General features: G+C 48.5%; 1 protein-coding gene across 1 annotated transcript in view; it reads left to right on the forward strand.

Moving 5' to 3' along the window:
- The window catches only part of rspo2 (R-spondin 2), a 55,217-nt gene extending 31,227 nt beyond the window's left edge, over nt 1–23,990 (forward strand). Inside the window, exons 4-6 of the mRNA XM_056444323.1 lie at nt 142–285; nt 490–678; nt 22,500–23,990. Coding sequence (XP_056300298.1) covers nt 142–285; nt 490–678; nt 22,500–22,615 — 449 coding nt within the window. The 3' untranslated portion in view covers nt 22,616–23,990. The remainder of the gene's footprint in view (nt 1–141; nt 286–489; nt 679–22,499) is intronic.
- Nucleotides 23,991–24,264: the final 274 nt, after the last annotated feature.

The raw sequence follows: 24,264 nt of genomic DNA on the forward strand, positions 1-24,264 counted from the left end.
TTGTTTCTTCCGGGCGAGACAACATGAACCTTTCAAGAAACCCCCCTTTCCCCAAACCCCTCAGCTTTCGATCAACTCCAGATGAGAGGGTTGCTCACACCCTGACGACTTTCCCCTCTGTCTCTCTCCTCCTTTCTCCAGGGTGCAGGATAGACAACTGCGAGTCCTGCTTCAGCAAAGACTTCTGCACCAAGTGCAAGTCGGGCTTTTACCTCCACAAAGGGCGCTGCTTTGAGAAGTGCCCCGAGGGCTTTGCCCCGCTGGAGGACACCATGGAGTGTGGAGGTACGTGAAACAACACAAATATGTACAAAAAAACTTTCTTTTTCCATCCTACTTTACCTGTACACTGTATCCTATAACTCCTCCGTGTGTCCTGTTGAACTGGGACCACACACAGAGGGCTTCTGGCATCCCGGTAAAGCCGCGTCGCCTCCGTATTAAAGCACTCGGCTGTGGTTTCACTGTTTCTGTGTGTCTCCCCTGCAGAGGGCTGCGAGGTGGGCCAGTGGAGCGAATGGGGAGCCTGCACCAGGAGAAACAAAACCTGTGGCTACAAGTGGGGTCTGGAGACCCGGACGCGGCACATTGTAAAGAAACCGCCCAAGGACACAATACCCTGTCCCACCATCGCCGAGTCCAGGATGTGCAAAATGGCCATGAGGCACTGCAGGAGAGGTAAGGATGTCATACAGACATATACTGTACGTGTGTGTGTGTGTGTGTGTGAGAGAGACAACGTCCATTTCAGAGCGTATACACTACTCTAGTGGATATTAAAGAAAACAGCCCCCGCCTCCCACAGGAGCTCTCTCTCCCCCTCTGTTACACCTGTTTCATGTAACCCGTGTACCTTCCATTCAGCTCTTGTTTTTTCACCGTCTGTGTGTGTTTAAAAAAAAAGTGCACGGTCATATTTCCGTGTGTGAAATATCAGTATTTTTCCACGGCGTCCTCTTTCGAGCCATCTCTCCCTCTCTGAGGTACATCCCCCCCCCCCCCCACACACACACACACTCTCCCTCCTTCCCCTCCCCAGTAGAACTCTTCAAAAGTACGAACTGCAGGTTTCCTCAATGGCCGTCTCTGTTTCCTCCCGTCGGCTCGAGAGATCTTTGCGGTGCATTAAATGAGAAGTCAATTCTGGAATTTCTCTCGGTGTGAATAAAGCAAAGGGAAATATATTTTTTCTTCAAAAAGTAAACTATTTCTTTTAGACGATCCAAATGCACCATTTTGGTGGTTGACGGCCTCAGTTAGCAGTGCTTTTAAAATAAATACATTTCCCCTTGATGCACTTATATTTCTCTTATAAACTTTGGATTAGAAAAGGCCAAGCGTAAATATTTAAATCGCAAAATAAGGAAGCAATTACAGAGGCAGATTCAGGCTTTTCAAAAAGAAGAAAAAAACATTGTTTTAACAGAAAGAGGAAAATATTCTAACCTCGAGGATTTTGGAGTGTTGGATGAAGTGAAGTGAGGAAAAGTGTCAATAAACTTCAAACAAATGTTTACTCGTATTACAACACTATACCGCGACAGTCGCCGCTCACTGGGTTGGAAACTGTAATTCCGTGGCACGGTTAGTTCCTAAAGCCCCGTGCCGTTTGTCAGGGGAAAACCTCGCCAACCCCCGCCCCCCCCCCCGAGCGCCGCCTCGCCACTTACCCCGTGCCCGCTTGACCTTTTCCAAGAAACTTTATGACCTTTTTTTAATTAAAAATGCGGCATTGTTGCGCATGGTTACTGACAATCTCGAGAAGTCCCCAATGGGGAGGTGGTCTAAAGTGCATAGCAGACCCGTTCATCTTCAGGCTCCCCGTGTCTTACTGAAAGAACCACCACATCCAGTGACTGACATGCGTCCCCGTGTGGTTTAAAAAGTGGCGTGTAAACGTGTCGCCGCGTGTGCGTCTTAGGACTCCTCCGGGCTCGTGAAGTGCCGCGGTGGCCCCCGTTTTAATAAAGGTACATTTCAGATTCGGGCATGTGTTGTTAATTCCCCCCGCCGCTCGACCGCGAGTGAAAAATCCCCACTTGGCAAAAGCCAGTGAAACGCAACACTCTTCAGTTCAAATAAATACAACGTGAAAAAAGTAAAGAAAGGCGAGCTGCCGAAAGCCGAACGGGGGGAGATCCAGTGCCGTCGTATTGGGAGCTCGACCGACTGACATTGTAAAATAATCACTTCCCGTTTTGTGATAATAAAGCACGGCCGCCCTCTGGATGTGGAGGTTCAAAAAAAGGGCTGCAATATGGCTGAGGTCGTCATGAAATGCCTTGTTATGTGACCTTTTGGAAGGGAGCGATAGATCCCCACTTCTTGATACGACAGGATTTGCAATGCAGTGTGGTGAACTGAGTCTTTAAATAGAATTTAGAATACTGTAACCTCATTGTATGGATTTTTTTCATACCCAGAAGGAAATATAAATACAAGAAGTGCCCTCCCTATAATGATCATATGGAGCTTAAGACATTTGATCAGTTCTTCTCACCGGACACCAATGTTTAGGAAACGCATGGGATTATATGACTGCATACCATGGAGATGCTGTGGATTAAATGGAGACAGGAAACAAGAGAACTCGGCATGTAGGTACACACTATTTATGGCAATGATCATCTAATTGCCCGGGCTCGCATTTAACCCAGTTTAGGAGAACAGGCGATTGATCTTCTCGTCTTCCCTCTGTGTGTCGGCAGAGACCTCATCCATATATGTAAAACGCACGCGAGCAGAGGGAAAGTAAAGCCCAGATAATATCACGAGGAAAAAATGGCGAGCTGTGTAAACCGTGTCTGATGCGTTCCGTACACGTTGCCGACGAGCGTAAACACCGTATATCATCCGCACTGCTGGGATTCATTTTCTGTTCTCGTTTTTTTCGACGTTTGGCAGAACACCGACGTCCCGATAACACGCTCCGTCCCTGAAGTAGCAGGCAGCACACGGACAGACGCAACACGCGGCGCTATTTCCATCTCGGGCCGTCGGGCTGATTTTGAGGAATCTTGAGAAGTTTGGCAAATGTAGAAATGGGAACTTTGTTGGTTTTCCAGCGGCTGCACCGGGCTCGGATCGGCACTTGAAGCCGTACACGCAACGTTACGGCGGGCGTCGACACAAAAAATTGATTATAAGTGACCGCGGAAAGCATTGAGTGACCCGTCTGGTCGTGATGTCTCGCCGGTGTAACCGAACACAGGCATCTATCCAGCCACCTGCAGATCTGGAAAGCCCATTTTGTTTTCGGTTTGGATTTTGCGATCCAATGAATCTCGCATGGCTTAATACGCAATGTCCACCCTTCCATGGCCATCATGGTTTACGATCTGCGGATCATTTCACCTGCTTGGTTGTTGGTTTTGGCGGTAAGAATAAATCCCTGCGGCATTATTTAGTTGGAGAAAAAAAAAAAAAAAGGTGTTCCCGTTGCAATCAATCACATTTAAACCATCAGGTGGTGATGAAAAGCGGTGGAGCGGGGGTCGATGGAACATCTTTCTCGAGCTCGGCCATCTGTTTTGATTTTGATTTGCACACGATACTTCAATGGAAGATGCGCGAGACCATCGAGGAGGGAGGAGGTGTGGTCTCGTGGCTGCTCGGCCGGCGTGTGCGTTGTACCCTCGAGGCGGTAAAACACTCTCCCATCATCCGGATCCCCAGAGTGGCATTCTGAACAGCCTATAAACAATAAAGATACTTTATTAATAGCTGCTCCGGCGCTATCATCATTGACAGACTGCCCCCCCCCCCCCCTGCCACCTCTCCATCTTCTGAGCTGATGGGAGGAGAGGAAAGGTGAGCGTGAGAGATAACGCAGCGGCGCTCGGCTGTTCCTCGTCGATGCCATTAAGGAGCTCCCAGCGGAGATTTCCCAGCAGCCCCTGTCACCAGATTCACCGGTGGGTGGGTTGGTTGCTCTTTTTCTGTGTCAATCAACCCATCTGGTTATTTTCCTTTCCCCCCCCACCCACCATACGATAATCTTTGCACAGCAGCTGCTTCTACCATGTCAGTGACATCAGATCTTGTGTAAACAACTTTACGAAAAATGCTAAATCCCTCCAAACTCTTAACATAATCCCTGATTTGGGATTTAAGAGGGAATAAAAGTCCAACACAAACGCACCGCTGCAACTCGGGAAAAAAAAAGAAAAGAAGAAAAGTCTTTGTGGTTGCGAGTCGGAGTTCCATGAGTGTCGCTCCGCCGGGTCGATCCGTAGGTGAAAGTAGATCCATCTGAGAAGGCGGGAGGCTTTGCCAAGTCCAAAGTCGACCCCAAAACCAGAACAGAAGTTTTACAATACGACGTTATGTAACAGTAAATATTTATAGCGAAGCGACCGTCGGAGCTGGCAACAGAAACCCGTTTCAGACCTCGGTTCCCCAGAACAATGCAGTCCAGTTTGCCCCAAAGGAGAGCAGGGAGGAAGAATAAGAAAGCGGGAGCGGGTCGCTTCTCGTTGTACCTGTCCTTGGCCGGCTGGCGACCTGCGTGGGAGTATCGATCCCCCGCGTGTAACCAGAGAATCCGGCTTCTGCCGCGGGGCTCGATCGAGGCCAAGCCCTGCATCCCATCAGTCATCCGCGTGCTCGGATCCAGCCACCACTAATACGCTCCGTCATAACTCCTGTGTGCACTTTGTGTTTATACTGTGCTGTGATAATTGCCTCTTGCGTAGCCGGGATGTCCAGTCAATTTCCTCCGCCATCAATTTCAGATCCCGCGCGGATAAACAAAGTTTGATACACGGTGTGTGCGGAGGAAGATAAACCCGCCCGGACTCAGCTTACCGCCTCATCCCGCCTCCGCAGCGAGAGACATCTGAAGGCCCGGCGGGGTCTTCGTCTGTATTTAAGACCTTTGACATGACATAAAGGCGGTTGTTTATTTTACACCGCAAGCACCTACAGTCTGGAGCGGGGGGGGGGGGGGGGGAGTGAACCCAGATCCTCCCCCGGTGATTGAAACAGACCCCCAGGAGGATTTGGGGTTGTCTGGTGGGACTCGCGCCAGGTTCTGTCTGAACCCAGTGTGGCTCTGCGGTGAATCGGCACAGCGCCGTGAACCTCCTGGTCCTCACCGCCTGCGAACCATCTGCTTCCAAAAGCCTCTCTGCTCCCGTAAAAAATTTTTTTTTGGATTGCCTCAAATCCGCCGTGGAGGAAGCTCGACCGCCTTCGTCTGTCGCGCACGCCGACAACCATTCCGGTTGCCGGCGGTCTTTCGCTCACGAGCCGGCCGTGTGACACACACGGATTCGGTGTTTATACTCGCCGTGCCAGAAGGGGTTTCAGCTCTGGCGAGAGATGGCGTTCGACTTCTGAGTATTTTAGTTATGCAGCCAGTGCGATCACATATGAGTCTGGCCCGCGTTAGCCTTGGAAACCCGACATCCAAACACATTTCTGGATGTGTTTTCGCCTTCCATCGGGCCAGCTTTTTCTTTCCCTTTCTTTCTCCTCCTGAAACAGATGCGCGCTTCCAACTCGAGGCTAATTGATGGAGCGTGCTCTTCTGGTCCCGGCGGAGCTCACGGTGCCGCGAGTCCGAGCCAAACGGCGATCGAGCTCGAGACGCCGCTCTGAAGTCTCCCCAGAGCGCTTGAGAACAGAGCGTTGCCTTTTCTCTTCCTCCAATGTACTTATCTCATTATTCCAATGAATGTTCCCCGGGTGTGCTCTGTGGGAAGTCAGGACTTGTGGAAGGGAGAGAGCGAGAGAGAGAGAGATAGCTGGTGCCCAGATGACAAGTCCGGCTCTGGTTTCTGACGACCGGTGATTAACGGCGATCTCTGGCCCGGGTAATATCACGGACAATCCGGATCACTTCTTCCCGCCAGCGGGAGAGGAGCGAGGAGCGTTTTCCCAGGCCGGCAGCAGAGCACTAATTGGCAGCCGACCTGTCACGGTGATTATGTGCGCCTCGCACCGCAGCCGGTTGTGACCGGCGGAGCCGCATCTTAATCTTCATTTAATAAGGCCGCTCCGTAGGGGGCGACACAGTAGCTGGTGGGAGGGCCCTCAGAAGTCTCCTTTGGACTTCACGGACACCTACCAGACATTCATTCATTGGAATCAAGTTGTGAAGAAACACAAGGGTGACTTCCTCACACTGTACAGACACACACACACACACACACACACACAGACTGTAAATCTGAGATGACAGAGAGTCTTTTGGAAGCTTTGCATCGAGCTGTAGTGAATCACACTCATCAACCTGTCATTGGCCAGGTCCCTAGAGTCCCGCCATAGATTATGCTCCCCATTGCCCCCACCCCCCCCTCCGTCTCTGTGCTTATGTCTCACATCTCCTCCTAAACGGATAAAGAAAACGTCTCTCTGCTCTCGACAGGCGTTCAACACTTGCTTCACGCCGATGTCCTCGAACCAAACTTCATGGGTTTATTTTCCCTCGTGCAGACGAGCCGTGTTGAATTGTCCGTCGGAGGAGGAGGAGGAGAACGTCATTACCACCTCTCTGCCCTGGGTGAATTCCTTATTGGGAGGTGTGTGTGTGTGTGTCTCTGATTAAGTTCCCACTAAGTGCCCCCTGATCTCTGACCAAAATAAATATGGCTGCTGTCATTTCGTCAGCAACTGTCTTCAGAGAGCAATATTTGAAACACCCCATGATCCCGCTGGCTTTTATATGGAGAATCCATCGTCATACCACAGGCATGAGCCGTAAACATGTGGAGGCCTTTCAAAGAACGTGGGGGGGGGGGAGAGAGGAGGGGTCAGCAGTGCTCGCTGGGGCTCCATACTCCATATTATTGTCATCTGGTCTTTTCCAAGCAGGAAGAAAGAGGAGGGGGTGTGAGGGAAGTGTTTTTTGTGTTCTCATTTCATTTTCTTTTCACACTCGTTGGCCCATGCAGTCGAGTCGCGGTTTTGCTGAACCGCCTCTCCAAACACGAGGCGCAAGAAGTCCTCCGATTCGTTTGACTCGCTTTGTCGCGAAGCGGGCGTCAGTAGTTCCGCCCCTCCAACGAACCCATCGAGCGGCGGATGCGAATATCCAGAGACGCTGTGGTCCGTTTGACGGTCAAAAGCATCTCCAGAAGTTGGCGTTGAAACCCCACCCACCCCACCCCCAAACCTCACCACCCCCACACCCGTGGGGACCACGAGTCACATGGTTGTACACAAAACCCGATCCTGATGGGCTCATTTCTGAGCTCGGAAGAACCGGCACGCACACATTGTTCGGCGTAGGAGGACCGCCGGCATCAAAAACAGACGCGAACATACAGAGCGGCAGCAAACTGGAAGGGGGGGAGGAGGAGGGCTAGAAGAAGAAGAAGAGGAAGAAGAAGTGAGTTGCTGTACAGAAGTGGAATGTTTTCATGTTCTCTCACCCCGTAAACGGGAGCCATTTCCCGCCGCTGAGAGGAACACGGGTGACCCGGTCGGGGGCCGTAAAGCGCGGCGGCCACGCCGAGCGTTCCCTCGACGGGCCGTTTGTGCGCCCTGTGATTATTATATGTATATTACAGCATCGAGTCACGTTCCGTGTCTTTACACGGACCGTTTGAAGTCGGGGCTGGACTCACACGTGGACCTCTTTTTGGTCTCTTTTTTGATGACATGTCTCCTACCAGCCGGAGACGTCGGTTTGCCCCCCTGAGCACAGTCGGGTGATTTCCCTATTTCATATCCGAAGGCTGAGCAGGGAAATCGATGCGATGATGTCTTGATGAGTTTTTACAGAGCGGCTTCATGGGGCGGCCGTCTGTAAAACCTGCTCTGAAACCTGCCTTTTAAATATTTCATGAGGATGGATTCAGAGTGCGCTGAGACAGATCCAAATGTAGCCACGGAGGTTTCTCCACTGCAGGCATCACATTCTGGAAAAAACACTGAATTTTATACTTTATTGGAATTGCTTGGAACGGAGGAATGTTTTTTACCGTATCAAACACATCATCTGTTTTCCGCTCCGGTCCGGCGGCCACGGCGTTCTGACCTGATATTGGAGAGGGCCCCCGGCGTGGAGGTTTCTCACCTCATATTTAGATAACACGAGCCGGTCGCAGTGGGATCTGTCTGATGCGTCCTCGTCTGCCAGACCTCCAACCCCACACGGCTGCCAGCTCTCCGGTGGGCCGAGCACACTTTCATCTACACATCTCCGCCCGGTGAGGACACGCACACGCAACCAGCGTGTGAGACACGCGTAATAGACACCGCCAAGCGGACCCCACAGGCAGAACAAGTCGCCGCATTATCGACTCTCTTCCCCGTCCCTCTTCCCGCGCCCTTTTCCCGTCTCCCTGCTCCGATGACACCCCCGTGTTCGCGTGGCGAGCGATGTTCGCGTGGCGAGCGCTCGGTCCACTGGAGCCCCTCGCTCGCCAGTGGTCTGGGAGGAGGAGGAGATGGAAAGAAGCGAGGCGAAGGAGCCGAACAGGGGGGAGCCCTGAAAAAACATCTGGCGCACAGTTGCACTGCTCCCAGAAGCCCCCCAGAAGCCCCCCTGCGCTCCTCTCCGCCCTCCTTCCCTCTCGTTCTCCATCTCTGGCGGGGGTTTCTTCACAGAGACATCACAGCGTTTAATTACAGCTGCTGATTCCGAGGGAGGATGTGGCTTCTGACCCACTCGTGGACCCGGAGCGAGCAGACGCAACGCAAAGCAGCGAGTACAGACCCGCCGGCCTTTGGCTGTGTGTCAATTAACAGTGACAGATACAGGAGGTGGGGGGCAGCAGACTAATCACACAGCCATTATAGTGGTAAGTAGAGGCCACACTCCCATTGACACCGACACGCAAAACGCGAGGGGTGATGTCACAGGTTAGTTATTTCAGCTTAAAGAGACAGCTCACGCCAACATGATGCGTTTCTCCTCTTCCCTCGAGTGCTCTTCATCAATGAAGACGGGTTGGTTGTGTGTGAGTGCCGGAGATAATGGAGAGAAGCTCTGTGGCGCTCGAGCAGCTCGACGGTCTCTTTCCCAGAAATCGTCGTGACCAGGAAGTGTCTTCTTTTAAACGTAGTTCCGACAAGGCTCGTGATTTCTGGAAGGAGACGTCGCTGTCGAGGTTCTTCGAAAAGGGTCATTTTCTAGCACCACAAGTCGTGTCTGAGATCTCGAACACTCGGCAACTCACCCCCCCCCCCGAACAATCTAGATTGATGAATGGCACCACAAGCGAGAGGGAAAGTATGCGTTTTTGATTTTGGGGTGAAGTCCTTTAAATGGAGATGGCTTGGTTTCCTGGTACATGTCAACACATTTACAATAAAGTTAAAATATGACATGACCACTTTTGCACATTCCAGTTATATAGTAACTATAAAGGAACTATGCGTCTGAATCATAAATTTTTTTTTCCGGGTTAGCCGACCCGTTCCCAATTTGAGACGCTCGCGCTTGGCGAGTACCTTCCCGATGTCTGTGGGAAATACACGGCCTTTTGAGCGAATGTAACATGATGGCTCCGAAAGGAGAAACCTCAGGACATGATTGAGTGGTCTGTGTCATGAAACCCGACCCATTCCCAGGTACCGTATCCAATCCCTTTCAAACATAAGTGCTCCTTCCCGCTGGGTGGCAGGGTTCAGGACCGTGATCCCGTCGGGCCTTCGGACATTTCTTTCGGATTAGTGGGAGCTTAAGCATCCCTTTGATTCGATTCCTTTCCCCCCCTTTGCCGCATCTCTGACAGATGCCTGCTGCCTTTTTGAGGTGAGACCCTGAAATGACCGTTGAAATTACACTGTAATCATACGCGGCGAAAAACAATAAGAAAATGTCTGCCATATGCCTCAAAGCCCTCTGTTTGTGTTCGAGCGAGCCGAAGGGGGATTAACTGATGAGGGTGGGAGAGCGCTGGCCGGACAGAGGAGCTGAGCGGCGCTGACTCTCATTGGCCGTGTCTGTGATGGGATCCGTCGGAGCCACTCAGCTGTCCGTCTGCCGGGTGTTTGACAAAGTGTTTGATGCAGCGCAGGCCTTAGAGAGGCTCAAGCCCTTCCTGAATTGGCTTTACCTCTCTCTCACCCCCCCCACCCCATTCCCTCCCCGTGCAACAGGAGCTCCGCGAACACATCAAACGCGCCCTCCCACTCGATCTTCCGTTAAGAAAACAAACAAACTATTTTTGTCAAAAAGCACGCGCACTCTTTTCGGATCATCGGAGGAGACGGAAACGAGGGGGCCGACTTTCCAGAGTTATCAAAGAAAACAAAAACCGCCGGGCAGACTTGATTCCCTCATCACTGGCCATCGCGCGGGGGGGGATTGCGGCATGATCCTGATGGCCCCCGTCTCTGTTTTAGTGTCTAAGCCTGTCTGACTTAGCTTGGCTCCCCCCGCCTGTTAGGGTCTGGTCCTGTTTCGGGACAGTTGTGCTCCGTGTCTAAACATGTGAGGGATTTCCTCCTGGGCTTTCCAAGGAGACGAAGGCGGATATAAAGGGACTGAGATATAAAGAGGGAATCATGCCGGTCAATTTCCTCCTATATCCTCCCCCGTTTCCCCCCTAGACCCACAGGGACCAGGAGGATGCAGACCAGGTGACCTTAGAGAACGAGGAGCGTGTGCAAAAATACTCGGCGCACAAACGCGCATTGTTGTTGTTGTTGCTGTTGTTGTTGCCGACTGTCTGGATTACCAATGGTCACCTGGTTCTGTCTCACTACAGCTGCAATCTCTCAGCTTTACAGGGCACATATGAGGTTTACAGTGGTTTACCATCAACATAACTTTTCTCTGACTAATTGAGCTAATGACAACTTAACTATGTAGCATAAGGGCTCGATCACACCAGACGCGACTCTGAAAAATGCGTCGCTACCATCACCATTGATTCCCTATGGTACGGCCTTTTAGACACGCCTTTTAAATGGCGCGTTTTTCAGACGTGCGAAAAAGTTAAAATATTCTCAACTTTAAGGGCGAGGCGTGGAGGCGCACCGCTCATCAACGTCACACTCGGCCAAGGCAGCCAATCGGATGAAGCAGGAGGCGGGCTTTCCTTTCCCGTTTTCCCGACGATAACCTCATATCAGCGGTATTTAATTTCAAAGAGCTATATCATTCTAAATGGAAACACGACTCCAACTCACTCCTGCTCAGCCTGAAGTGCAACTGAAAGCGGCGCCATCGAGACACAATTCGTGGAATAGATGGTGGTATTCGCCGTACTCTTTCCTTTTTTTAATTTTTATATCGTGAATACTAAGGCTGATAAGAAACAATACAATAGCTAACATCATCCGTATCGCTGACATTACCCGAAACTCTGACGGCATCCAGGACTCCACACGACACAGTGGATGTTTTAGGTAATCAGGAACGCCACAAACTGATTTATTTCGGTGATGATGGGCTTCTCCGCCTAATGCTCAGCTACAAGGTAATGAGCTATTAAGCTGGTCATGCTATTGGTTGCGGCTTACATTTAGAGCACTGTTTAAGCCACTCTTCATATTTTTTTGTTCTGGTTTTGGAAAAGCCAAAAGAAGAAGACGCCGCTCTCCAAACTCTTTAAATGCTCTGACAGAGAAAAGTTAACAGGCTTTCCGTACTACCTGCCAGTAGTTTACATTGTTTACAAGTTGTTTTATCGAAAACCCTCATCCACCGTCCAGCCCCTTGCGTAACAGTATCAGTTAACAACGACTTTATTCCTCTCCATAAAGTGGAGTAACGCAGAAAGTTGTCGTTTATGTTAAGTTTGAAGTTTTTGTCCTGTTTTCCATGTCCGCTTTTATTTTGTAGTAACTGTCTTCTCTTGTTTCAGAAACTTTATTTCCTGCCCCGGTGTTTCCTCATTAGTGTGATTGTCTGCTCCACCCCTGATTGTGTCCACCTGTTCCCCATTTCCTCATGTATTTAAGCCTGTGTCTACCTGAGTCTTGTGTCAGATCGTCTTGTCTCTTGTCTCGTCCTGAGCCTTCTTGATAGTTTAGTCTTTTGTCCTGGTTTGCTTTTCCAACATAGTTGTGATTTTGTTTTGTACTTTGTTCAAGTCTTTTTCAAGCATAGCTGTGATTTTCTGTTTTTCATAAACCCTTTTGATTGCCCTGAACTTTGGAGTCGTGCTTTTGGGTCCTGTTTTTTGAGTCGTGACAAAAGTTTGCTCGTGAAGACCCAGAGAGGCTCGTGAGGGTGAGGGGGGGGCTGAGCCGGGTAAACCCCCAAGCCAGGGCCCTGCAGCTCCACTCGTGGCCCAGGCTTACACAACACTCAACAGATTCACCTCCTCAGATAAACAGTCAGCGTTCCAAATATTAGTTTAATAGAAGAAGAAGAGGTCACCCCTCTTGCAGGATGTGCTTTCCTGGTCCATTGTCCGTAGGAGGGCGCTTTTACAAGTGCCCTGGCTGGTTTACACAGAAGATTTGTTGAGAACCACCACCGTTTAATTCCAAAGGATGCCAAGCCTGATTTGCTGTCACGGTAGAGTGTGTAAAAGGACAATAAACTGATCTGCCAAGTCCAGCTTTTATTAGCTTGTACTTCTTAATGGCTCCGCAAAGCTAATGAACCACATTAAGCTGCAGTGGCGAGCGTCAGTGTGAAGACGTGGAAACGCAGATGACAGTTATATATCAGAGTAGCTTGAGAGCGGCTTGTTATCGAAGCTTGAATAGAGCAAATAACTCCACGCGGGATCGCGTGTCGGTTGAAAATGATTAATTTCATCATCCCGCCGCAATACACTTATCGGAAACTAAGACGAACGTCTCTCATAACTCTGCGAGACACTTCCTGCTTTGTATCAAAGCATGTGGGAATTATCAAAGCCTTCGCGGATCATATTGCTATAGAGGACATGGAAATCAAAGTGGCCCTTTTTTCCTATAGCGTGGAGTAAAGACAGAGTGCACATATGTGGTAGCTTCCCCACTAGAATGATGAATTTGCTACTGTGTATTCCAGCAGGTCCCCTGATCTCTGGATCCTCGGCCACATTTGGAAACCGCTCCCCGGCACGCTGCAGCTATCTTCAGCTCAGACCGCCTCGCCCCGTGCACACAACAAATACAAAAACAAACAGTCCCACACTAGCAGCGGGGCCTCAGCCTCTGCGCGTGGGCCTCCCTTTGAAAAATGCTGAGCTGTGTATATATATATAATTTTTTTTTGTTCTCATCCGAAATGAAACACAACATTAAGCCATTCATTAAAGTCAACTAAAGCTAATTATCCCTCATTTAACCCAAGTGCCCGCGGGGCCAGGAGAGCCCCATATACTTAGGCCCAGATGTGTCGATGAGTCAGTCGGGGGGGAGATAGCGAACCGCAGAGGGGGGCCGCGCCGCTTCTCTCTCCGAGTCCCGCGGTTTCGAAGGGCGCATCACACTCGATGTCGGTTTCGCTTCAAAGCTGCTGAACGCTAACCTCATGACACCATCGGCTGTGCGAAGCCGCTGCGATACAGCGAGGTTGCATTTAGTGGAAACGAAAGTCGATAATGATCAGTTGTGCGCCTGCATAATGAGGAGAGAGTATGAAATCTCGCTCTCTGGCACGTTCCACGTTGTCTGAGTCACGGCGACGGCGGGCCTCCGTTCAAACGGCCGCTCGTCGCTGGAGGACGGCGGCGGCGGCCCAGCGCGGAGATTTCTGCTTTTCAGCTAACGTGCACGGCGTCACATCTTGGCGGCTTCGAGAGGAAGTGGGGAAACCGTAAGTGTTGGCAGGATGTCGGCGCCCAGAAACCATTTAGTGTCATGTGATTGAACCCGTCAGACCTATTTTCTTCTTCTGTGTCTGGTACCCCCACCAGACATTTAGAAATAATGGCTGAACCGCCGCTACCGCCGGGACGAGGAAATCTAGCTCCTGTTGCAGTTTAGGAGAGACGGCCTGCTGTATTTTCCTGTGAAGTTTAAATGAAACACTTTGTGTAAAGGATATGGAGCAGTTATTGGACGAAAAAAAAAAGTTGGCAAATAATAAATAATACATTTTTAATGCAGGTCTAGCATTGGGTTTTGCCCCATTGTTTAAATCGTAGTTCCGAGCAGCCAGGTGGGGGAAAAACACACCCTGTGAATCAAGCCTCAAGCCTCCTACTCTGTCAGAAATATCACAACAGCTTTTAGACACAAAGAAAACATGCCACGAAACTGCCGGAGGAATGGCTGAAAATACGCCATGGCACACAGACGTAAATAAAAATCCAATATTAACATTATGCAGCTCATTTTGTGGGAGCCGTACAACCGTTTGTGTCTGGTTCCACTTGGTAAGGCACTACTGTAAATACACAACGCCACAAAACAAGGTCATTTGGGCTATTTATCTAGGTTAGCAGTAGGGCAAACCACCTTGGAATAATGCATGCTCACTCCCGAATTAGCATCCTGCCCAAAATTGCGTGAAAGCAGAACTTGCCCACATTGGGGTTAGCCTTGGTTTTGCCGAGAGCCGGAGGGTGTGCGAGCCCTGCAGCCTCGCTGAGTGGACGGGAGCTGAGCTCCTGAAAGTCAGTAAACGCCTCGGAGGATGTGATGCGTGGTTTAGAAGGCTTTGGAGTTGTTTAGTGTTGAGCAACGTAAAGCGACTCCAACGGGCAGCGACGAACTGATTGACACTTTTCAACGTACTTGTTAAACACCGCGTGCCACACGGATGTTTAAAGAGATTCCTCGAGTGCAACGCTGACCGTCGGCTCAAGGAGGAGGTATTTAAGGCTTACAGTGCCATGTTGACATGCCAGCATCAAAGTGGGCCTCAGAAACCTGAGAAATCCGGCCTCCAAGTTTCCGACTTGGAATCCTGACCGAAGGGGATTAGGCCGTTTAATTTTTCCGAGTACAGTAGGAAGAAGTAATTCCCGACTTTCCGACATTTCTGAAACACAGCACTAGTGTTTAAGTGAAGGTGTAGTGGAGAGAAAGTCGGCTCTGGAAAGCCCATTACTTGCTTTTTGAGCTTTTCTTTGGAAGTTGGCCTAATTGAACAATCGTCACGGAAGGTTTTTCTACCTTTTTTATGAGCGACGCCTTTTGAAGGCCGGAGCCAGAAGGCGGTGGCCCCAAACAGCGCGAGGGGAGCCGTTCCCGCGTTGAGAAATGCAACAGAGCGCGACTTTGAACTCCGAGGAGACGGAGGGGAGAAGAACTTTGGCGTGCGGGGGTCATCGTCTGTTCGGTGGACCTTCCTCTGCAGGTTGCGGCTGCTCGTTGACCTTCACCAGAGGAAGGAGGGAAAAAAAGAGAAACGCACGCTGTCCACACTGGCCATCAGGCGTATTAATCACTGTATCAGTCATGCATTCTTTTTCTTCGCCGAGACTTCTCCGCTCCGGAAACGTTAATCTCCCGAGTAGGGTTTTCGCTTTAACTTATTGTCAGGGAAACGGAGCATCAAAGAGCCGGGCGGTGAGCTAACCTGCTTTTGTTGTTGTTAATCTCCCCGCGGTATTTTAGCTCTGCCATAAAATGAGAAAATAATGACCGACCTAATCCCAACATTAGCTTTTTAAATCTGAATGCGTATGTTTTAAATCACTCTCTCCTCGCAGCACGGTGATGGTAAGCAGAGTGTGGGGGGGGGGGGGACGACGACGAGGTAACCAAAGAGTGAATGAAAGAGTGCGATCCAAAGTAACCTTGTTAGGGCTAAGTGACGCTGTGCAGAGAGCCTCCTGTCAGCCGGTTGGCAGGATGACTTTCTAGCAAATGATTGTCCCCCCCCCCCCCCCACCTCTGTCAAAAAGGCTGATTTCCTTTTTCCTACATTTGACATCTGTCTCTGCCGCAGTAGTTTCCCTTTTTTCTTTTCTTTCAAAAAAAACTTTAAAAAACCAGCATGTTTTCTTCACGTTGCACATGTCAACGCGGCGGTCTCCTACGGCACCGTTTCCCTACTGCGCCATCCAAAGTGTTGGCCCGCCTCCGGCCTGTACGCCTTGAATGAACTATTGGTCGCTCGAGGTCATGCGTGTCCCGCCCATAAAATAAAAAGATCAGCAGCGGCGGAGGGCGATGTCAGCCCCTGTAACCTTCTCCCAGACGGGAGGGGCTGCCGGCGTGTGTGAGTGAGTAAAGAGAGCACTGGCTTGCCACGGATCCTTTCCCCTCCGCAGCATTATAAATGTATGTGTGAGGAGGCCCTTAATGGCCGCTAATCCAATTTCTGCCACTGAAATCAAATCTCACTGGCGCCAGTAGTTCTTTCCTTCCCTCACAAATAAATAATGGCCTCCGCTCTGGCCTGCTTGTGAAAAAGACGAGCGGGCAAAAAAACAAAATCTGGCCTTTTACCACCCCGAATCTTCTTCAGAATGGTTGGGATATTAGTTTTTTGTACCACCGACGACCCCTCCCCCCTCAGCCAGGTCCCACGAAAGTTAGCGATCGAGCGTCTGCGTGGAGCGGAGGGGTAACGCGAGAGCAGGGGGAGAGTCGGGATCCCATTTACCGTACGTCTTAATGCCTTCTCGAGGTCAGCCATCGATCTCTCTCAAGCGATGGAGATAAGATTAGGCCTTCGATTCCTGCACTGAGCCGCTAGTGGATGAAATCACTTGGCCTTTCTTTTCTTTTTTTCTTTCTTCTTCTATGGTAACACGCAGATACTCCCACAAAGTCTCTTCGCTTAAGCGGAGAAATCCTCCACGAAAAAAAAAAAGCCTTATTTCAGAGAATACGTCACAGTAGCAATATGCAGACTTTCCCTCGGGTAGACTTCTGCATATTCTTCAGTTTAGTCCCCCCCTTTTCCAAAATAAAGATATTAGCTTTGACACAGCTGAAGGGAGCTTAGGCTTTGGCTTCATTCCCCCTGGATATGGATTTGACTGATTATCTTTCAGTGCATCAGTTGGACAAGTAGTCATATTGCCATTCCGCAAGGAGATATTATTCTGGAGCGCGGGCCTAATAATATGATACGTCTAATAGCACTTAACTCTTCGTTGGACCTTCACCGTGCTGTCGTCTCGATTATTGCTGGGAGCCTCAAATAGCAGTCGCGGGGACACGGCGAGGGGAAAGGGGAGAGGGGAGAGGAAGAATGATGAGGAGGAAAAAGTAAACGCGGTGGATCGCGGCCGGCTTCGGGAGGTTAGCGAAGGAACGTCCGCCACAGTGCGTGCGAGAGTTCTCTGCCCGCTGGTTTGGCAGCCCGGAGAGATCGGAAATGACGCTAAGTGTTTCTCAAGCTCAGCGTAGGTGATATAGACGCTCGCAATCAGTGACGCACGGGCACAAAGGGCACGCGTGTCATTCACAGGGACACACACACACACACGCGCCCGCATAGAATAATTACACAAAGGTCATTTTTTGACAGCAGTAAACAGCCCTCCCACCGCAGGCTCTGCTTCTGATTCAGCAACACAAAACATTTTGATTTGCTCTTCCAGATTTCTGTTTGTTTGTTTGATTTGAATTGTCATTTAAAACTCAAACACAAACGTCAAGTTGGCAGGGGAAAAGGTTGTATCAACGGGAGGGAAAAGATTAACGTTGGCGAACTCGCGGCACGCTGAAGGGACAGTAGATGCAGCCAGAGCGGAGAGAGAGGAGTATAAAGAAGGATACAAAAGCCATGCTCCTTTGGTTGGATCGTCACCGTGCCAGAGGCGGCGACAGCGAATGATTTGAGACCTGCTTGCGCCTTCCAAGACAAAATCATCTCTACATGCCCCGAGATTTATGAATTTGTTCTTGTTTTTTTTTTTAAAGCGATTGGGATGACATAATCATATCTTTCCAGGGCAAATTAAACTGTTTCCTCCGTGAACCCGGGTAATCAGCTTAAGTGATTACGTCGGCCGTAAATACGAGAGGATGAAAGCTCCGTGATCAGCGTGTGCGTCGCCTGCAGGAAAAGGCTGAATGGGAGTTCTTGGGTAGCTATGATGGACCGTCTCTCTAGCGTCAGATGCTGGAGGAAGGGGCTTACGTGGGGATTGGTTGCCCTCTAGCTGTCAACATTGAAATTTGGTTATGAAATCTGATCTGAGATTGTGGTGTACGGTGAGTTCATGAAGTGTCAGCCGGTTGGTTTGTGGAGCCAACACACCGGTACTTGAAGTATTCAGGAATAGGGAGTGGATCGTATCATCACACCGGATTTAGTAAGAATGCGTTCGATATCCTGATAATATCCAGAATCTATTGATTCATAAGACTTGAAATCATCCGGCATCAGCTGGAAGTGTTTGGCTCCTGCTGTAAAGACCTCCAGAACTCGTTTTTATTATTTATTCCAGGAGGAATGATTTGAAGTACGATAATATGAAGTTTGCGCCGTTTTAATGGATGTTAGTAACAATACGGAGGCAGGTAGAAATGCATTCATTGTTCACCTTTTAGGCTATTTATTTCCCGCCAAAAATAATTGCTACGGATCCGAAATAATACCTGAACTCTTCCGTTGAAAACCAACAAAATGTTCTTTCTGCTTTCTGGTCCATGTCAACGCGTTCACATACACAGTCCGTAGATCTTAAGAATTAAAAGTAGCTTCTGTCCATCCACTTGTATTGAAAAGTCATAGATTAATGTATAATCGAATACATTTAAAATATGTGGTTAAAGGGTACCTGTAGTGCAAATCACTATGTAGCCAGAGCAAAAGATAATGTGTTTCTAAAGTGTATTCATGCACTGACGGTCCAGTATTCAATAACAATACGTAGTTTAGGCTGTTCAAAGTGCTCAAATCCGACATGCGACAGTGCACTGGAGCTTGAATATGTCGCGGGTGGTGTGACGTCGGAACGTTGATAGAGCGACAGCCAGCCACAGCGGATGTGTTCAGATACCAATGTAAACAACGTCGAGCGCTCGCAAACAAATGCTGAGAGATTGAGAATATGGACGATGAAAGATTGTCTGATTCAGCAACTGGATACTTGTTTGAACCTTTAAAGCAGACTATCCCCATTTAGTGAATTGTGACAGCGATGATAGCGATGATTCTGATGAAGTTGATGCCGAAGGACCGCGGTACAGATGCTTCACCGTGCGGACCGTGCACGCAAGTCGGCGGACGTTTGGTGCAGTTGTGGGAAATGTGCCACAAAAACAGACAGAGAGTGCATTTGTTGTAAAGAGCACGAACTTATGTCCGATGATATAGTGTCATTAGACCTCATCTGCTTCACACAAAAGAGTGAGCTTGATAGCTACATCGCGCATAAGCCAGCGCTGGAGATGTCTTTCATTGATGCAATGATCGGCCGACATGTTCGGGGCCTACACCGAGGGAGAACTGTCAAATCGGTAAGTTTGCCAGTTGCTTCATGTCGGCTAATTTGCGATCACCAGAGTTGGTGTGATTATTACTAATATTCGCGTGTAGAAGTGGCTCCGGATTGGCTGAATTCCTTTCAACGTTCCTACGTCATAGTTAGCTTTGAGCTGGAGTAAATAACTAGCAAAATGGCTGCGCCCACAGATTCGGAATTTTGACAAATAAATGTAAATCCTCGGGCTATGCGTGACTTGTTGACAATAGCAGCGGGGTAAATATGATTTATTTGATGCGCCGAATGGATGTAGCACGTTGCTGTTTTGCACTACAGGTACCCTTTAAGGGTAGCAGCTATTGCTAACGTTAAGCTAGTTACCTTTAACTAGCCAACAATCGTGACACGACTTAGCTACTGCCTTATTTTGTCATTTAGAACGGAAAGATATTGGTTCATGAAATTGGTTATTTATAATTTGCAACAACAATGAAGGGAAAAACTAATTTAGTTTGAATTGTTTCTAGATTTCTTGACTCAGTTTTGATCAAAGTCTGCATTAGTTTCTGTCCTGCAGTTGTGTGTGTGTGTGTGTGTGTGTGTGTGTGTGTGTGTGTGTGTGTGTGTGTGTGTGTGTGTGTGTGTGTGTGTGTGTGTGTGTGTGTGTGTGTGTGTGTGTGTGTGTGTGTGTGTGTGTGTGTGTGTGTGTGTGTGTGTGTGTGTGTGTGTTGTTGGGCTGTTATAGGAAGTGTAAAACTCTTTGGATCACAGATCTTTCCAGTCCTGAACTAGCCAGGAAAAGTACTTTTTTTAGTAATTCCTCAAATATATATTTGTGTTTCAAGCTATTGCTGTAAATGCAGCTCTTTTCAGTTTAAATGCAGCTCTGCGTCCAAGTAATGGCCGCTGCAGAGGGAGTTTAGTGCGGCTCCGCGCACTTTATTGCCGTCAAATGTAATTCGTCTCGAGTTGATTGCACTGAACGCCGTGTTTATCAGGCCCATAGCAACACTGTTTTGAATGAAAATGACCTCTTTAAAGAGCAATTAGGAAAACGCACCTATGGGCCAAATGCCTCTCAGCTCCAGATTTCATTTTACAAACATTATTGTACCGTAAATCGTGCAAAGAAATCAGCTAAGCAAGTCCTCTGGTAATATCTTTCAATTGGAGGCCGTGCGATGTTGATGGAGGAGATGCTGTTAACGGTGACTTTAACTCAGAGCTGTGTGCGAGGAACTTCATGGCTCGGATTGGCAACGCGACTCAGAATAACAAGATTAGATTAATTGCAGGAAATGGCTCCGAGATGGTTTTGATGTTTGCACGCATCTGTATTATTCATTGGGAGACCCTATTAGCAGAGCAATATCTTGCTTTTTTCATGCGTGTCGGCTTAAACGAGTAAATGTTTTAAATCTACCTCAGTGTGGCTCTGAGAATGGGGAAATGGGTGTTTTGTAGGGGTGCTTAAAAGGCCGCCGCAACATATGAGAAGGCAATTAGAGATAATGCCGTTACCAATTCTTTTTTTTCTTTTTCTGAGAGAAGTGCTCGATCAAGTCCAGCTACAAGACCCAGGATCAGGCAACCGATCTGTCACGCTTTCCTGTTTCCCCCCTCAGTGAACCAGAGTGTGGCTAGTTTCTTTGTGTTCTAGATTAGGATCCAGATAGCGTCTCATCATCCAAGCCTTACGCCACTTTTCCCCCCATTAGTTTGACTTTTCCTTTAAATTCCCTCACACACCCCCCCCCCCCCCCCCTGCACACATACATCTCGCACACACACCTCGTTATCTTATTTGTGGCCTTGGCAGACGGATTGTTGCCTTGCGGTTCGGTAGCCAGAGTTTTCTCTGTCACAGAGAGCCGTGGGTGCCGAGTCTCCACCACACAAAGCTTCCATGAGAGCAGGAAGTCTGCTCCCAGCATGCCTTGCGCGCCCCCAAGTGAAACCTGGGATGGATTAACCTTGGGCTGGGGGGACCTTTCCAACTTGGAAAGAGAGTTATGCAACGTCCCATACTTATCTCCCCTTTCTATTGCAGTGACGGGGGAAAGTGTTGGTCTGAAAAGACATTTGTTTAAAGCTGAGCTTGAGCCCTGAGGGTTGGGGCAAACCAAGACCGTATATGTGATGTTCCCTCCTATAAGGTTCACTTATTTCTGTAATGCAATCTTTTTTATTGGAAGTTGCAAAAGTGCAAAAGCAAAAGAGACATCAATCCTCAAAGCACACTTCAAATTTTTTTTTTTAAGCAACTTGTAGTTAAAAGAATGTTTTTTTTCCCCCTAAGTGGTTATCTTCCTATTCCATCACCTTTTTTTCTTTTTTTTTTTCTTCCCAACTTTCAGACATAGTAATCAAATCCAAGCCCCAAATTCGGAGTATTCCAGCCCAAAATAAGCAGGTTGAGTTCACATAATCCATTCCACAGCCGTCCGTCTCATGAGCGTTTTACAGTCAAATCAAAAGAAGTGGAGCTCACAGGTCATTAATCTGCGGCTCGCTTGAAAAGCAATCTTTTGCACCCGTCAATATGTTGCATCATCCCTGCCGCGCTCGTTCGGCGAGACGCATTCTGACCAAATAATCAGGTATGAATTTAACATTGAAAACAAAACCTCCTGCATTTAGTGCAGCGCCACACAGCTGCCAACACTCTTCATCGTGAGGTCAATGAGGTCTTGTGATGGAACTGCATGGCTCTTTTCACAAGTAAAATAGCTGATAGATGCCGACATTTTTTTTCCTTTCCTGAAGGAGGCCCAAAAGCTTCTCGTCGTTCTCCCTATAAGCACTTAGCTAGCGGTAGTACACATGTTTGTGTCAAAAGAGCAGAGGAATTACGATTCATTTGGCCCGGAAACCAACCAGTATTCCAAATCTTCAATATTACCGTGCCACAGGTTGGATGCAACACAAATTACAACAAACACACTTACATATTACAGAGTTTATGAACAGAATGTGGACACACACACACACACACACCATGGTCACCGTTCTTCACTGTTTCAAACTGATTTACAACAAATCAAGTTACCACAAAGTAATTGCCACACGGGCAACCTTTTGGCCCCCGAAGAGTCTGGGGGGGCCCCAGGGCAGTTGGCCACTGTTCTCTGCTGGTAATCCACCCTCGCTCGTCATTTGCCAGAGAAACGGATCATGTGACACTGAGTGGACGCACTTTGACACGAGGTTGTGCGAAACACAGCACGGCCGCTACTCGGAGAATCCCCCCAAAAAGTGTGGGTGGCACGAATTATAAAGGGATAACCATTTCTCTCTCTCTCTCTCTCTCTTTACTCCCAGGTGGCTCAGGGAAGCAGCGATCCAAAGAACCAAAGAAGAAGAACAAGCAGCGGCTGCGGTTTCGGGCCCAGAACCAGCACAGCGACCACTTGGCCTCCGCGCGCTCCGGCCAGTGACGACCGAAACCCGCGGACTTCCCATTGAACGAAGAAGCAACGCAAAGCTGCTAGCCGCTGCACCCGTATTCTGACCCGACGACTATCACAACCCCCCCCCCCTCCATCCCCCAACACCCCCACCCTTGCCCACCAGGGCCCAACCACGACTCACAAGCCCGTTGCAACAACAAGAAAAACACACGTCTCACGTACGCCAGTAGCATCGACACACTAAACACACGCTTCACGCCTCCCCGCTGCTTCTCCCCCGCTGCAGTGACCGGCCAGGTGACTCTGTTCTCTCGGCCCCGCCCCTCGCCTCGCCTCGTGGACCTTTGCAGTTGACATTACTGGACTCATTTCCTGTCATTAACAATGTCATTAACCGTGCAGGGTGATGGAAGACGGAGGGGGCAAACCGGAGACTGTGGAGGCGGGAGAGCCGGATAGAAGGGAGGTGGATGGGAGAGGTAGGGAGGTAGTTGGCAAGCTACACAGCTTTCAGAAGGGGTGGGGGGCGGCGGTGGAGGAAAGAACGAGGACGAAGAGACAAGAAGATTCGGCTGAAGCAAATGATGCCGATGGACAAGAAAATGGCATCTTGAACTGAGAGAGACTGTTTTTTTGTTCCTATATATTTATGTCAAAACTACCCTCACCTTCCCCTCTAAACGGAGACGGAGCGTTCCCATGTGTGGCCTTTATGTTATGTACATTTTTGAAAGTAATATGAAAAGAAATTTCCATGCATAGTTGCAAAGTATTTTATTCTCAGCACACTGTTTACTGTTTACGTTCAGACCGCTTTATGCTCTAACTGTATAGTGTGGATGAATAAAGAAAAGAAATGTAGTTGTTCGACTAGCATGGCATTTCATGTGTACATAGTTTATCTAATTATGAAAGCTTATTACTGTATTTTCAGTATTGACTTGTTCACCGTTTTAAATGTTTTAGAGATAAAAAGGTTGTAATACCGAGCTACAGATTAAAATTATTAAAAATAAATAATAAACATAGCCGCCACATAGCTATTTCATTTATATGGTATATATTTGATTTATTTATTAATTCTATTTTGTATTTTTTTTGTTCAGTGAGAACTTTTGCCTCATGCTGTTACTCTTATATGCTGAAATATTCTTTGAGTTCCTTATAACAGTGCATATCTTTAACACGTGGAAAAGGTTTTTGTCTGACGTCACGCAAAGTGTTGTATTGCATTCATTTGACCTCATCTACTGATTTCAATGTTTTAAAGTAAGAAGAAAAAAAGATAAAAACTATGCTTTGACATATTCTAGGTTTAACGATTAGGATCCAGCAAATGTATGGTCATAGGACTGCATATGTGTACATTGTGTTTTATTAAAATACATTTCATGTGACTGTATCACGAAGCCTTTCATTATTCTCTCCGAATATTTCATATGGGACAAAACTGCCGTTTCCTTTTCTCACTTCGGCATACAATTATGTGATTTCCAAAACATTTGTGAAATCCATCATGTTGTGCCACATGACACAAGTGCTACTTCCAGCCAAAGGATTGGATATGGTCGATTGGGCCTCAGCAGCATGACGGCACTGTTAAGGGTTTTGTAATTCACTTTGACGTACCCCTCATGAACGGTACAAAACCAGCGCATGTCGTCCGTTGGTGTCTC

This window comes from Pseudoliparis swirei, chromosome 22, assembly GCF_029220125.1.
Source record: "Pseudoliparis swirei isolate HS2019 ecotype Mariana Trench chromosome 22, NWPU_hadal_v1, whole genome shotgun sequence".
Taxonomy (NCBI): Eukaryota; Metazoa; Chordata; class Actinopteri; order Perciformes; family Liparidae; genus Pseudoliparis; species Pseudoliparis swirei.